This window comes from Salmo salar, chromosome 24, assembly GCF_965601325.2.
Source record: "Salmo salar chromosome 24, fSalSal1, whole genome shotgun sequence".
In the NCBI taxonomy this organism is placed as follows: Eukaryota; Metazoa; Chordata; class Actinopteri; order Salmoniformes; family Salmonidae; genus Salmo; species Salmo salar.
Window position 1 is genome coordinate 38,462,463 of NC_138314.1, and position 15,650 is coordinate 38,478,112.

General features: G+C 44.2%; 1 protein-coding gene across 1 annotated transcript; it reads right to left on the reverse strand.

Moving 5' to 3' along the window:
* Positions 1-246: 246 nt before the first annotated feature.
* pheta1 (PH domain containing endocytic trafficking adaptor 1) lies at positions 247-2,824 on the reverse strand. The gene is made up of 3 exons (XM_014172545.3): positions 2,690-2,824; positions 2,114-2,217; positions 247-1,451 (listed from the first exon to the last, which is right to left on the reverse strand). The coding sequence occupies exon 3, from the start codon at positions 1,426-1,428 to the stop codon at positions 586-588; it is 843 nt and encodes a 280-aa protein (XP_014028020.1). The 5' UTR covers positions 1,429-1,451; positions 2,114-2,217; positions 2,690-2,824; the 3' UTR covers positions 247-585.
* Between the last annotated feature and the right edge of the window lie 12,826 nt (positions 2,825-15,650).

Consider the following 15,650-nt stretch of genomic DNA (forward strand, 5'->3'; position numbering starts at 1 on the left):
TGCTTGAGCAAAATTAATGTGGTATAAAGAATGAATGCACCGGTGTTCATTGTTCAATGGTCCCCCTTTCAAAACCTCCGGTGAAATGGAATGAAATGCTTTTTTACAACTATGTATATGTACTGATATCTATTATGTCAGATATACTCAATTCAGTAACAATCAGGGGTCATCCTTTCTTTTGTGAATAGAACAATGGTAGAACACAACAATGATAGAGAAAGTGATAAGTGATCGTAGTTTCTGATTGGAAAAAAAACTACAACAAAAAGACAGTAAATACAAAAGCTTTTCCTTTAAAAAACAAAATCCAAAATGTACCATAGACTCATAGAAATGTAGTGACAGACAGTCATAGGACAACACATCATATTCCCACTGGCCCACAAGACCTAAAAATACCAGGAAAGTGCTGCTTTTAGAAAATCAACCAGCTCCCCAGACTGCCCCAAGGGTTTGAAATGTTAAGGACATGCTCTCTGGCATTAAAATCAAGGTATTCTGGGGTGAAACAATCCTGCGAAGTGACAAGTGCCCTTTCTAATAATGGCTAACAGCTGGGCTGTGAGATGAGGGTGGGGCGCCTCAGTGGCTCTGAAGCCACTCCACCCTCAGTTCAGCCACCTCTTTTCCGTACCAGTCGTGAAGTTTGGAGAAGCACCCAGTCCCGGGGGAGACAGGACTCTCAAGAGATGCACCCCTCCTGCGCGGAGGCACGGGCGGAGGCCTGACCCCATCGCCCCCTCCATTACCATTTCCCTCCCACGGCACACCAGAGTGGGGGCCCTCACCGAACCCATTGACCAGAGCAGAAGGCTTGCTCCAGGCCACCCCGTTCTCTTTAGAAGCGCCTGACAGGAGCTGCACCTCCTCCTGAAGGCTGCGGGCATGAGCCGAACCCTGTGTGAGCGCTGCACCTGTAACCTGGGTAGAGGGCACGTGGGAAGCGCTGAATGATGCTCCTGATTTGGAGCGTGCCACCGCCCCAGCCTTCTTGGAGGACTTGGGCCTGCCCTGCAGCCCACCAGCCCCCTCCTGGATTTCCTCCAGCTGCCTCTCCAACTCCCGCACCACTAGCCGCATGTAGTCGAAGCTGGCTCGCGACAGAGCCTTAACCCACGACTCCATGGCCGCCTGGTTCTCCGCCGCCATCTTGTAGACACGCGCCTTGGCGCAGTCAAACTTGATGGCAAAGGCGAACTCCTCAGCTGACTCGCAGAGCTCTACAGTGCAGCCCTCCAACACGATGACGCCGATGGGTTCCCGCCTCTCACGCTCCTCAAAGTAGAACAGCATGTTGCCCTTCAGGATCAACCAACGCCGGTGGTAGGCTGTGTTTCGCTCCCCCTTCTTGAAGAGGAAGCCTGTCTTGTCTGGCGGCGAGTCGCAGGTGGCATAGTGAGCCACACTACGTTCATTCAGCTTCATCACGCCTTCTCCACAGGGGTGTTCTTAAAAAAAAAAATAATCATCATCATCACAATATAGCATCTGGGTACTAGTCCAGCTCATCAATAAGATGTATTAACTAATTGTTTAGGTATACACACCTCTCACAACACAGGTCAGAGGCATCTAGGATTAGACTACTGTAAACAAATTAAACAGCTCACAAGTCCTATACCTGCCCATTTGTAGTTTACAAGTACTGTAGTGTGCAAACAAAGACGGGGGTCATGCAAGAGGTCACTGTAACGATCTCTGCTAGCTAGAGCGACTTAGCTTAATGCATCGTTTCTCAAACACTGTCCTGGGGACCCCAAGGGGTGCATGTTTTGGTTTTTGCCCAGCCCAGCAGTCTGGGGAGCTCATCAACTTGATTATTTTAATCAACTGTGTAGTGCTAGAGCAAAACAAAAATAAAATAAAAATAAACGGGGTCGGGCCGAGTTTGGGAAACGCTGGCGTATTGGCACTGATGTTATATGATTGAACAGGTGAAAGTGAGTACTCTGCCACATATATTTTACCTTTCCAGATATGTCTAATCAGTGATATATTTTTTAAGTATCACAACAGGGTAGTGGTGCAAAAAAAAATAAAGTGTTTTACATTTAACAGCATTTTCAGTCAATAGTACAGAAGACTGGATGTAGACTAGGGGTATACTCACAGATCGCTCTCATATCCAGTTGGTGAACCCTTTACCGCAGGCCTGTTTGACCTCACAACAGCATTGCAGGTCAGAATTCACCATCACCTTTCTCTCCGCTGGAGCTGGGAAAAAAAAAAAAGAAAAAAAAAATCACCGCAAATCTTACACTGTAATTTCGAAAATAAAAAGGTCAGTCTCACACCACAGGGGGGAAAAAAAACGGCCTATAAGTACCAACACATGAATGTTTCATGGATAACGTTAGCTAGCTATACTTTCAATGGCTTAGATTTGACACGTCATCAGCACAAGGATGCAACGTTACCAATAAATCCCCTTGATAACAGTGCTAGTTAGCCAATCCAACTACTGAAAGAAAGCTAACGTTAGCTAGCAAACACACACCTAGCATGATGCCCCTAGCTAACTGGCTAAATGTTTTTGGTCCAGACAGAGAAAATTATCCAACGTCAGCAAATACAGTTTAATCGCCTTAAAACAGGATACTTAATACTATGTCGGTCATTTAAATAAATATATATATATATATATATATACTCAATTGTCCCATTTCCACAAGTAGTTTTCTCATACCTTGCAGTGTTGTTAAAGCTATTTTTCGCCTTTATCTTTTTAGCCTTTCATTCCTTTTCTCCTAGTCAGTCACGTGTTCTTTCGACACAGCATCACGTCAACCAGCAGTGGGAACACTTGCTGTCCCTGGCTCCGTGCAGGAGCTTCTTCTTTAAGTTTTATTGGCAAATCACAACCAACTGACAGGTGCATATACTGCCACCTACTGTACTGGAGTGTAAGGCCGGTCACGACCTACAATTGAAGTCGGAAGTTTACATACACTTAGGTTAGAGTCATTAAAACTCGTTTTTCAACCACTCCACAAATTTCTTGTTAACAAACTATACTTATAGGACTATAGTCGGTTAGGATATCTACTTTGTGCATGACACAAGTCATTTTTCCAACAATTGTTTACAGACAGATTATTTCACTTATAATTCACTCTATCACAATTCCAGGGGGTCAGAAGTTTACATACACTAAAGTGACTGTGCTTTTAAACAACTTGGACAATTCCAGAAAATGATGTCATGGCTTTAGAAGCTTCTAATCGGCCAATTGACATCATTTGATACCTGTGGATGTATTTCAAGGCCTACCTTCAAACTCAGTGCCTCTTTGCTTGACATCATGGGAAAATCAAAAGAAATCGCCAAGACCTCAGAAAACTAATTGTAGACCTCCACAAGTCTGGTTCATCCTTGGGAGCAGTTTCCAAACGCCTGAAGGTACCACGTCATCTGTACAAACAATAGTATGCAAGTATAAACATCATGGGACCACGTAGCCGTCATACCGCTCAGGAAGGAGATGCGTTCTGTCTCCTAGACATGAATGTACTTTGGTGCGAAAAGTGCAAATCAATCCCAGAACAACAGCAAAGGACCTTGTGAAGATGCTGGAGGAAACAGGTTCAAAAGTATCTATATCCACAGTAAAACTAGTCTTATATTGACATAACTTGAAAGGCCGCTCAGCAAGGAAGAAGCCACTGCTCCAAAATCACCATAAAAAAGCCAGACTACGGTTTGCAACTGCACATGGGGACAAAGATGATACTTTTTGGAGAAATGTCCTCTTGTCTGATGAAACAAAAATAGAACTGTTTGGCCATAATGACCATCGTTATGTTGGGGGGAAAAAGGGGGAGGCTTGCAAGCCGAATAACACCGTCCCAACCGTGAAGCATGGGGGTGGCAGCATCATGTTGTGGAGGTGCTTTGCTGCAGGAGGGACTGGTGCACTTCACAAAATAGATGGTATCATGAGGATGGAAAATGATGTGGATATATTGAAGCAACATCTCAAGACATCAGTCAGGAAGTTAAAACTTGGTTGGAAATGGATCTTCCAAATGGACAATGATCCCAAGCATTCTTCCAAAGTTGTGGCAAATGGCTTAAGGACAACAAAGTCAAGTTATTGGAGTGGCCATCAGAAAGCTCTGACCTCAACCCTATGGAAAAGTTGTGGGCAGAACTGAAAAAGCGTGTGTGAGCAAGGAGGCCTACAAACCTGACTCAGTTACACTAGCTCTGTCAGGAGGAATGGGCCAAAATTCACCCAACTTATTGTGGAAAGCTTGTGGAAGGCTAACCAAAACGTTTGACCCAAGTTAAACTATTTAAAGGCAATGCTACCAAATACTAATTGAGTTTATGTAAACTTCTGACCCACTGGGAATGTGATGAAAGAAATAACATCTGAAATAAATAATTCTCTCTACTATTGTTCTGACATTTGACGTTCTTAAAATAAAGTGGTGATCCTAACTGACCTAAGACAGGGAATTTTTACTAGGATTAAATGTCAGGAATTGTGAAAAACTGAGTTTAAATGTATTTGGCTAAGGTGTATGTAAACTTCCGACTTCAGCTGTATTTATACCACTATATTTTCTTAATTAACTAACCCAGAATTTCTAATAGAATAAAATAATTCCCAACAAACCTCACTACTCCCATTACCCCCACCCAAAATACCACCCACTCCCCATTCCCGTCCAACCTCTCTGACCCTATCAAACAACCTCTCCCTTTCTACATCATACATTTCACAAAATGATAATACATGATCAACCATTTCCTCTACCATACAGCCATTACACATTCCAGGACCATGTTTCCCTATCAATTTCAAAGATGAATTCAATCCCGCATACCCTAATCTCATCCTACACAACATAACCTCCTCCCTTCTGTTCCCATTATATGACACTATCTCCTGTGCAGATTTCATTGTATTATAACAATGTCTGCCCTTACTACTTTCATCCCATTGTCTCTGCCAGCAATCTAACCCATTTTACAGAATGAATGTTTTATTTTCCCCTCTACCCAACTGCGCCCTTATATCCACAATATTCTTTCTCACTGCTCTTTTTGTTATTATATCTACTGTATCATTTCCATTAACTCCTGTATGAGCCGGAATTCAACAGAACTGAATTTCAATACCATTTCTTTGTAAGCCCAACAGCATCATTATTTCTACCCATAAATCATCACGTTCTGACGTTCCAGATCTTAAGATACACTATACTGATGCAGAGTCCCAACATATTACTAGTCTTCTTGGTTGTGCCTCCTCAATCCATTGGAATCCAACAATTATCGCAACCATTTCTGTTGAATATACAGATAAATCATTAGTTAGTCTCTTGCATAGATTAATATTGAAATCAGGAATAAATACAGCTGCTCCTGTCTTCCCATTCATGGGATCCTTTGAACCATCTGTATACATTGCAAGACAAGAATAAAACGTATTACTACTATATTGATCCACTATTGTTCCTTCATTATCTTCTTCACACCACTGTTTATTTACTTCTGTCAGGCTCAGATCAACATGTGGTCTTGTATAAAACCACAGTGGCACATGTCCTATTGCCACAGATGGCCCTATAACAACATTTCTGAGTCCATATTCATCAACCCTTTTTCCAATCTCTGGGCCAAATCTCCTCTTTTGATATCATTCATATTCCCTGCACTCTTCCAGTACTCTCAGTATATGATGGTCTACTGTACTACCCTTCAATCCAGTATGCCAGGACTGGCTTAACTCTTCTAAGGGATAGTGGCATTTCCCCAGTATCTACTTGTAAAGCCTCAACCGGTGTAGTTTTAATTGCACCATTGCACATACTGAGTGCCCTCGCTTGCATCCTATCAAGGTGCAACAGCGATGTAAAAGCCGCAGAACCATATACAAAGTACTCAATCTTCGGACGATCTCATCAAAGTACGCTAAATATTCAGTAAGTATTGCCTATCTGCCCCCCAATCATGCCCAACTATTGTCGTCACAATATTTAAGACTTTCTTATATTTAGTCTCAATATATGTAATATGATGTCTCCATGTAAGCTTTTCATCAAAACCATTGCCCCAAATACTTAAATTCTGTTACCCTTTCCATTCGTATTGCATATAATTGAACACTGACATCTTCCTTAAATCTTTTTATTAGTGAACAACACACAGCAACATGGCAACAACCCCATGATAAGGACCATTCCTTTACTGCTACAACAGCACCTTTTACATAAGGAATATTCCTTCCCCTTTTCCAAATGGCACCATCATCTGCATATAACGCCGCCCCTATACCCTGTCCGATACCCCAAAGATATCATCAAACATCATTCTCCCACTAATGCCTATTCCATTCAATTTAATCAGTAAACCTTCCCGCCACATTGTATCATATGCTTTTTCAATATCAAAATATACTATTGATGGCCTCCCGAATGGCGCAGTGGTCTAAGGCACTGCATCGCACTGTGCCACGAGAGATTCTGGGTTCGAGTCCAGGCTCTGTTGCAGCTGGCCGCGACCGGGAGACCCATTGGCCCAGCGTTGTCCGGGTTAGGGGAGGGTTTGGCTGGCAGGGATGTCCTTGTCCCATTGTGCACTAGTGACTCCTGTGGCGGGCCGGGCGCCGTGCACGCTGACAGGGTCACCAGGTGTTTCCTCAGACACATTGGTGTAGCTGGCTTCCGGGTTAAGTGGGCATTGTGTCAAGAAGCAGTGCGGCTTGGTTGGGTTGTGTTTCAGAGGACGCACGGCTCACGACCTTCGCCTCTCCCGAGTCCATGCAGCGATGAGACAAGACTCTAACTACCAATTAGATACCATGAAATTGGAGAGAAAAAGGGATAAATAATACAAAATATATATATATACTATTGACATCACTTCCTTCATTGCCAAAGCCTTGGTCACCTCCATGACTAACTTTAACTAATGCATCAAGGCTAGTTCTTCATTTTCTGAATCCACTCTGGTGTGGACTTAATAGACGCCTATGTTCCAGATAATACATCATCTTCCTACAATCAACTTTTCCATTAATTTACAGAGATTTGATGCAAGTGCAATATCTATCAATCAATCAATCAATCAATACAATTTATTTATTTAGGTTTGGACACACCTACTCATTCAAGGGTTTTTCTTTATTTGTACTATTTTCTACATTGCAGAATAATAGTGAAGACATCAAAACTATGAAATAACACATTGGGTATCATGTAGTAACCAAAAAAAGTGTTAAACAAATCAAAATATATTTTAGATTATTCAGAGTAGTTACCCTTTGCATTGGTGACAGCTTTGCACACTTTTGGCATTCTCTCAACCAGCTTCATAAGGAATGCTTTTCCAACAGTCTTGAAAGAGTTCCCACATGTGCTGAGCACTTGTTGGCTGCTTTTCTTTCACTCTGCAGTCCAACTCATCCCACACCATTTCAATTGGGTTGAGGTCGGGTGATTGTGGAGGCCAGATCATCTGATGCATCACTCCATCACTCTCCTTGGTCAAATAGCCTTTACAAAGCCTGGAGGTGTGTTTTGGGTCATTGTCCTATTGATAACAAATGATAGTCCTTTGTCAGAGATAAACAAATGATAGTCCTTTGTCAGAGACTCCAGTCACCCTAGTTATAGACTGTTTTCTCTACTACCGCACAGCAAGCGGTACCAGAGCGCCAAGTCTAGGACCAAAAGGCTCCTCGACAGCTTCCACCCCCCAAGCTTCTACCCCCAACCATTCATAAAATCGCCACCGGACAATTTACATTTACATTACATTTACATTTAAGTCATTTAGCAGACGCTCTTATCCAGAGCGACTTACAAATTGGTGCATTCACCTTATGATATCCAGTGGAACACCACTTTACAATAGTGCATCTAAATCTTTTAAGGGGGGGGGGGGGGTAGAAGGATTACTTTATCCTATCCTAGGTATTCCTTAAAGAGGTGGGGTTTCAGGTGTCTCCGGAAGGTGGTGATTGACTCCGCTGTCCTGACGTCATGAGGGAGCTTGTTCCACCATTGGGGTGCCAGAGCAGCGAACAGTTTTGACTGGGCTGAGCGGGAACTGTGCTTCCTCAGAGGTAGGGGGGCCAGCAGGCCAGAGGTGGATGAACGCAGTGCCCTTGTTTGGGTGTAGGGCCTGATCAGAGCCTGAAGGTATGGAGGTGCCGTTCCCTTCACAGCTCCGTAGGCAATCACCATGGTCTTGTAGCGGATGCGAGCTTCAACTGGAAGCCAGTGGAGAGAGCGGAGGAGCGGGGTGACGTGAGAGAACTTGGGAAGGTTGAACACCAGACGGGCTGCGGCGTTCTGGATGAGTTGTAGGGGTTTAATGGCACAGGCAGGGAGCCCAGCCAACAGCGAGTTGCAGTAATCCAGACGGGAGATGACAAGTGCCTGGATTAGGACCTGCGCCGCTTCCTGTGTGAGGCAGGGTCGTACTCTGCGAATGTTGTAGAGCATGAACCTACAGGATTGGGTCACCGCCTTGATGTTAGTGGAGAACGACAGGGTGTTGTCCAGGATCACGCCAAGGTTCTTAGCACTCTGGGAGGAGGACACAAATTTACATTGCTGCTACTTGCTGGTTGTTTGTTACTTATACATAGTCACTTCGCTCCCACCTACATGTACAGATTACCTCAACTAGCCTTTATCCCCGCACACTGACTCGGTATCGGTGCCCCCCGTATATACTGTAGCCTCGTTATTGTTATTCTTATTGTGTTACTTTTATTATTACTTTTTATTTTAGTCTACTTGGTAAATATTTTCTTCTTCTTGAACTGCACTGTTGGTTAAGGGCTTGTAAGTAACCATTTCACTGTAAAGTCTACACTTTGTATTCGGCGCATGTGACAAATAAAGTTTGATTTGACTAACCGCAAACCAGATGGGATGGCGTATCACTGCAGAATGCTGTGGTAGCCATGCTGGTTAAGTGTGCCTTGAATTCTAAATACATCACAGACAGTGTCACCAGCAAAGCACCCCCACACCATAACACCTCCTCCTCCATGCTTCACGGTGGGAACCACACATGCGGAGATCATCCGTTCACCTACTCTGCGTATCACAAAGACACGCCGGTTGGAACCATAAATCTCCCATTTGGACTCATCAGACCAAAGGACAGATTTCCACCGGTGTAATGTCCATTGCTCGTGTTTCTTGGCCCAAGCAAGTCTCTTCTTATTATTGGTGTCCTTTAGTAGTGGTTTCTTTGCAGCAATTCGACCATGAAGGCCTGATTCACGCAGTCTCCTCTGAACAGTTGATGTTGAGATGTGTCTTTTACTTGAACTCTGAAGCATTTATTTGGGCTGCAATCTGAGGTTCAGTTAACTCTCATGAACTTATCCTCTGCAGCAGAGGTAACTGGGTCTTCCTTTCCTGTGGCGGTCTTTCTGAGAGCCAATTTCATCATAGCGCTTGATGGTTTTTGCGACTGCACGTGAAGAAACTTTCAAAGTTCTTGAAGTTTTCCGGATTGACTGACCTCCATGTTTTAAAGTAATGATGGACTGTCGTTTCCCTTTGCTTATTTGAGCTGTTCTTGCCATACTATGGACTTGGTCTTTTACCAAATAGGGCTATCTTCTGTATACCACCCCTACCTTGTCACAACACAACTGATTGGCTCAAACGCATTAAGAAGGAAAGAAATTCCACAAATGAACTTAACAAAGCACACGTTTTAATTTAAATGCATTCCCGGTGACTACCCCATGAATCTTGTTGAGAGAATGCCAAGAGTGTGCAAAGCTGTCATCAAGGCAAAGGGTGGCTACTTTGAAGAATCTCAAATATAAAACATATTTGGATTTGTTTAACACATGTTTGTTTCTACAATGTAGAAAATAGCAAAGAATAAAGAAAAACCCTTGAATGAGTAGGTGTGTCCAAACTTTTGACTGGCACTGTACTTCAAGATCTATGTTGCATGTGACTGGAAAATGATCACTACCTATTGTGGATTCTATCTTCACACCCCACTCACATACTGTGTACCAGCAATGGAGGAGGACCCAATGTAAGATCTAAGCATGACAATGTACCTCTAGTCACATTTATCCATGTCCCCCGAACATCATTTATACCAACTAGTCCCCTTCGCTCCATAACGTCTTCAGCCACTAAACCATTGGCATCTGTGGTATTGCTGCCCCACAAGCTGTTATGCACACTGAAAACTCCACACCATACTGTATCTCCTTATCACCTTTACTGGATTTTGCAACTAGATTCAGATGCAGAGACGGGTTTACAAGGATTATAGTAATTAACAAATGTGATATTACCCCCTTCTCTACAAATCTCCAGTGCCACACATTCATGTTATTTGAAACCATGAACTCTCTAAGTGCTACATCTTCTTTGATAAATGTAGCACACCCACCACTGAAAACTCTATTTCTATCACTTCTCACAGAGATAAACCCAGGTATAATATAATCCAATTGAGGTTTAAACCATGTTTCTTTTATACACACCACATCCTGTAAAACATCTAAATCATGTACACACTTCTTAAATTCTTGTCCATTGGCAATCAAACTCCTAGCGTTCCATTGAACAACAAGGAACACCATAATACTATGTATCATGCTGATCGTCATTAGAATTTTGGTTCAGCATCCAATGTATCAGTTCTACATAACTACATAACCAGAATATCTTTGGCTGCCTTCACTAATTATTTTATTTGTGCAGTCCTGTTCTTACCTGGAGCAGTCATATTGATTGCCCTACACATGAAGGCCAAGACGTCTACACAATCTACTACCATGATCTTTCTCTGTAATCAAGCATTTATGCTCGCATATCACATTAACAATTGGGCTGAGGTTCCACTGGCGTCCTCTGAGCAGTCACTATCTGCCAATATGTTGTATCTGGAGTATTTTGAACACTAGGTTTGTTATTCACTTTCCAATAGTCTCAGCATAGGATACATTGTTTGTAATTGTGTACCTCTGCGCTTCCATGGCTTTCTGTTGTACTTCACATCCTCCCTCACAGTTATAACGTTTAACTTTAGCATCAGGCCCACATTTCCCATACACGTGATCCCTACCACACTTTGCACATCTCATTTTACCTTTGCACACATTAGCAACATGCTCCATCCGTTGGCACTTGAAGCACAGAAGTGGAGGCGGCACGTACTCTCTAACCGGATAACTGAGGGATCCTAGCTGCACCCTATTCTGCAGGTTCCCTTCAAATTGTAACAGTACAGTTGTAGTGTCCACCTGACTGCCACTTCTTTTGCTTTTCATCCTTTTCGCGTCAATAACTTTTCCTCCTTTCAGGGAAGCCTTAACTTCTTCCATTTCCATTGGCATTCCAGCAATTACTCCTCTCATTTTAGACATAGTACTGGGAATGTGACATTACACCCGACCCCCATTTAGTGAGTTCAATTTCAAAACTTTCTCCTACTGAATTGTACTGTTTGCAGTGATCAGGACATTCCCCGAACCCAGCGGTTGGGCATCCTTAATAACCCAAATTCCCAAATTATTTTTGTCAAATGCTGGTTCTGGGAACACTACCATAACTTTATAACTTTCTACTCCAACCTCTTTGTCTAGTGATCCTGCGCTTTACAGATCTACTCTCAACACTCTCAGCTGTATTCATCCCTCCATCACCCTCATTGCAATTTATCTTACTCCTGTTCCTTCTATTTACAACAGGTGTAAATAGCTGATCATCATTGGTTATATCATCATTAACAATATCAGTTGCCCTAACGCTACCATCGGAACTATCCGCCATGCCAACCCCAGCCACAAAACAAACAAACAAAGATACAGCTTGTTACTGACCGTCCAAAGCTCACGTTCGCAGGTACGCTCGCGCCGGGAGGTTATAGAATGGTTCTAAACTAGTGCACATGGCATGCCCACCCTGCCAGACATGCCCGATCTGATAAATCAATGGCATTCTAGGGGTGGATGAGGCGGTGAGAGTCTGCAGTCTGTCACAACGTGGGTGTAAGGGGTTGTTTCTGGACTCGTTTTGCTTTTGACCCATTGACAGTAAAACAATAAGGTGTTAATATTCACTACATGAGCAACAGTATGTGGATACCTGCTGGTCGAACAGCTCATTCCAAAATCATGGGCATTAATATGGAGTTGGTCCCCCTTTGCTGCTATAACAGACTCCACTAATCTGGGAAGGCTTTCCATTAGATATTGGAACATTTCTGCAGGGACTTGCTTCCATTCAACTACGCGCATTAGTGAGGTCGGGCACGGATGTTGGGCGATTAGGCCTGGCTCGCAGTGGGCTTTCCAATTCATCACAAAGGTGTTCGATGGGGTTGAGGTCAGGTCTGTGTGCAGGCCCTGTTCTTCCACACCAATCTCGACAAAACCATTTCTATATGGACCTCGCTTTGTGCATGGGGGCATTGTCATACTGATGCCACAAAGTTGGAAGCACAGAATTGTATAGAATGTCATTGTATGCTGTAGCGTTAAGATTTCCCTTCACTGGAACGAAGGGGCCCGAACCATAAAAAACAGCCCCAGATAATTATTCCTCCTCCATCAAACTTTACAGTTGGCACTTTGCATTGGGGCAGGTAGCGTTCTCCTGGCATCCGCTAAACCCAGATTCGTCTGTCGGACTACCAGATAGTGAAGCGTGATTCAAATCAAATCAAATCAAATGTATTTGTCACATGCACTGAATACAACAGGTGTAGACCTTACTCTGAAATGCTTACTTACAAGCCCTTAACCAACAATGCAGTTCAAGAAATAGAAGTAAGAAAATATTTACTAAACAAACGAATGTAAAAAAAGTTACACAATAAAATTACATAATAACAATGAAGCTATATACAATAATTGTTCAGCAGTCTTAGGCTTGGGGATAGAAGGTGTTAAGGAGCCTTTTGGTCCTAGACTTGGTGCTCCGGTACCGCTTGCCGTGCGGTGACTGGAGTCTTTGGGTGACTGGAGTCTTTGACAATTTTTTGGGCCTTCCTCTGACACTGCCTAGTATATAGGTCCTGGATGTCAGGAAGCTTGGCCCCAGTTATGTACTGGGCCGTACGCACTACCCACTGTAGGGTCAGATGTCGAGCAGTTGCCATACCAGGCGGTGATGCAACCGGTCAGGATGCTCTCGATGGTGCAGCTGTAGAACTTTTTGAACTTTTGTAGAACTTTTTCCCCCCTCAGTCTCCTGAGGCTGTTGTCGTGCCCTCTTCACAAATGTCTTGGTGGGTTTGGACCATGATAGTTCTTTGGTGATGTGGACACTAAGGAACTTGAAACGCTCAACCCGCTCCACTTCAGCCCTGTCGATGTTAATGGGGGCCTGTTCGGCCCTCCTTTTCCTATAGTCCACGATCAGCTCCTTTGTCTTGCTCACATTGAGGGAGAGGTTGTTGTCCTGGCACAACACTGCCAGGTCTCTGACCTCCACCCTATAGGCTGTCTCATCGTTGTCGGTGATCAGGTCTACCACTGTTGTGTCGTCAGCAAACTTAATGATGGTGTTGGAGTCGTGCTTGACCACACAGTCGTAAGTGAACAGGGAGTACAGGAAGGGACTGAGCACGCACCCCTGAGGGCCCCCCAGTGTTGAGGATCAGTGTGGCACATGTGTTGTTGCCTACCCTTACAACCTGGGGATGGCCAGTCAGTAAGTCAAGGATCCAGTTGCAGAGGGAGGTGTTTAGTCCCAGTGTCTTTAGCTTAGTGATGAGCTTCGGGGGCACTATGGTGTTGAACGCTGAGCTGTAGTCAATGAACAGCATTCTCACAAAGGTGTTCCTTTTGTCCAGGTGGGAAAGGGCAGTGTGGAGTGTGATTGAGATTGCGTCATCTGTGGAACTGTTGGGGTGGTATGTGAATTGGAGTGGGTCTAGGGTGTCCGGGAGGATGCTGTTGATGTGAGCCATGACCAGCCTTTCAAAGCACTTCATGGCTACCGACGTGAGTGCTACGGGGTGGTAGTCATTTAGGCAGGTTACCTTCGCTTTCTTGGGCACAGGGACTATGGTGGTCTGTTTGAAACATGTAGGTATTACAGATTCGGTCAGGGAGAGGTTGAAAATGTCAGTGAAGACACTTGCCAGTTGGTTTGCTCATGCTTTGAGTACACGTCCTGGTAATCCGCCTGGCCCCGCGGCTTTGTGAATGTTGACCTGTTTAAAGGTCTTGCTCACACCGGCTACGGAGAGCGGGATCACACAGTTGTCTGAAACAGCTGGTGCTCTCATGCATGCTTCAGTGTTGCTTGCCTCGAAGCGAGCATAAAAGGCATTTAGCTCATCTGATAGGCTCGCGTCACTGGGCAGCTCGCGGCTGTAGTCCGTAATATTTTTCAAGCCCTGCCACATCCGACGAGCATCAGAGCCGGTGTAGTAGGATTCATCACTCCAGAGAACGCGTTTCCACTGCTCCAGAGTCCAATGGCGGCGAGCTTTACACCACTCCAGCCGACGCTTGGCGCATGGTGATCTTAGGCTTGTGTGCAGCTGCTTGGCCATAGAACCCCATTTCATGAAGCTCCTGACAAACAGTTATTGTGCTGACGTTGCTTCCAGAGGCAGTTTGGAACTCGGTAGTGAGTGTTGCAACGGAGGACAGACGATTTTTACGCTTTGCGCGCCTCAGCACTCAGCGATCCCATTCTGTGAGCTTGTGTGGCCTACCACTTCGCGGCTGAGCCGTTGTTACTCCTAGAGGTTTCCACTTCACAATAACATCACTTACAGTTGACCAGGGCAGCTCTAGCAGGGCAGAAATTTGACAAACTGACTTGTTGGAAAGGTGGCATCCTATGACGGTGCCACTTTGAAAGTCACTGAGCTCTCCATTATACTGCCAATGTTTGTCTATGGAGATTGCATGGCTGTGTGCTCAATTTTATACACCTGTCAGCAACGGGTGTGGCTGAAATAGCTGAATCCACTAATTTGAAGGGGTGTCCACATACATGTGTCTATATAGTGTAGCTTAGCCAACTACGTTTCCTTACACAGTGTAGTATCATGGGTGACACCTCTGGACGTGTGCCTCCAGTCATCTCTGAGTTGCAGAAAAATCTGCTCTAGCAACAGCTGGGGCTCTTGAACAAAGGTAGACCAAAGTCAGAGGGATCTATTTGACCCAGTTCCTTTGATTCCAAATGGGTATTATAATTCTATTCATTCCATGTTTTTTTTTTTTTTTTTACATTGAATGTCTTCGGCTACTTGGGACTTACATGGTACAATGATTACATTTTTTTTATTTAACCAGGCAAGTCAGTTAAGAACAAATTCTTATTTACAGTGACAGCCTAGCCCAGCCAAACCCGGATGACGCTGAGCCAATTGTGCGCCACCCTATGGACTCCCAATCACGGTCGGATGAGATGCAGCCTGGATTCGAACCAGGAACTGCAGTGACCCCTCTTGCACTGAGATACAGTGCCTTAGACTGCTGCGCCACTCAGGAGCCCAGATATCAATTGTCTTCCTTTTGCCTCTTATGTTCGTTCACTTTGAAATAGGTTTTTGACTCTCACTGAAAATCTGAGATAATGACAGTAGCACTAGCTTGGATGAGCGTTAATACTAACTTTTTCATTTGACTTACAGCGGGGTGATATAGGTCATTGACCTTTCAAATAGCTTTA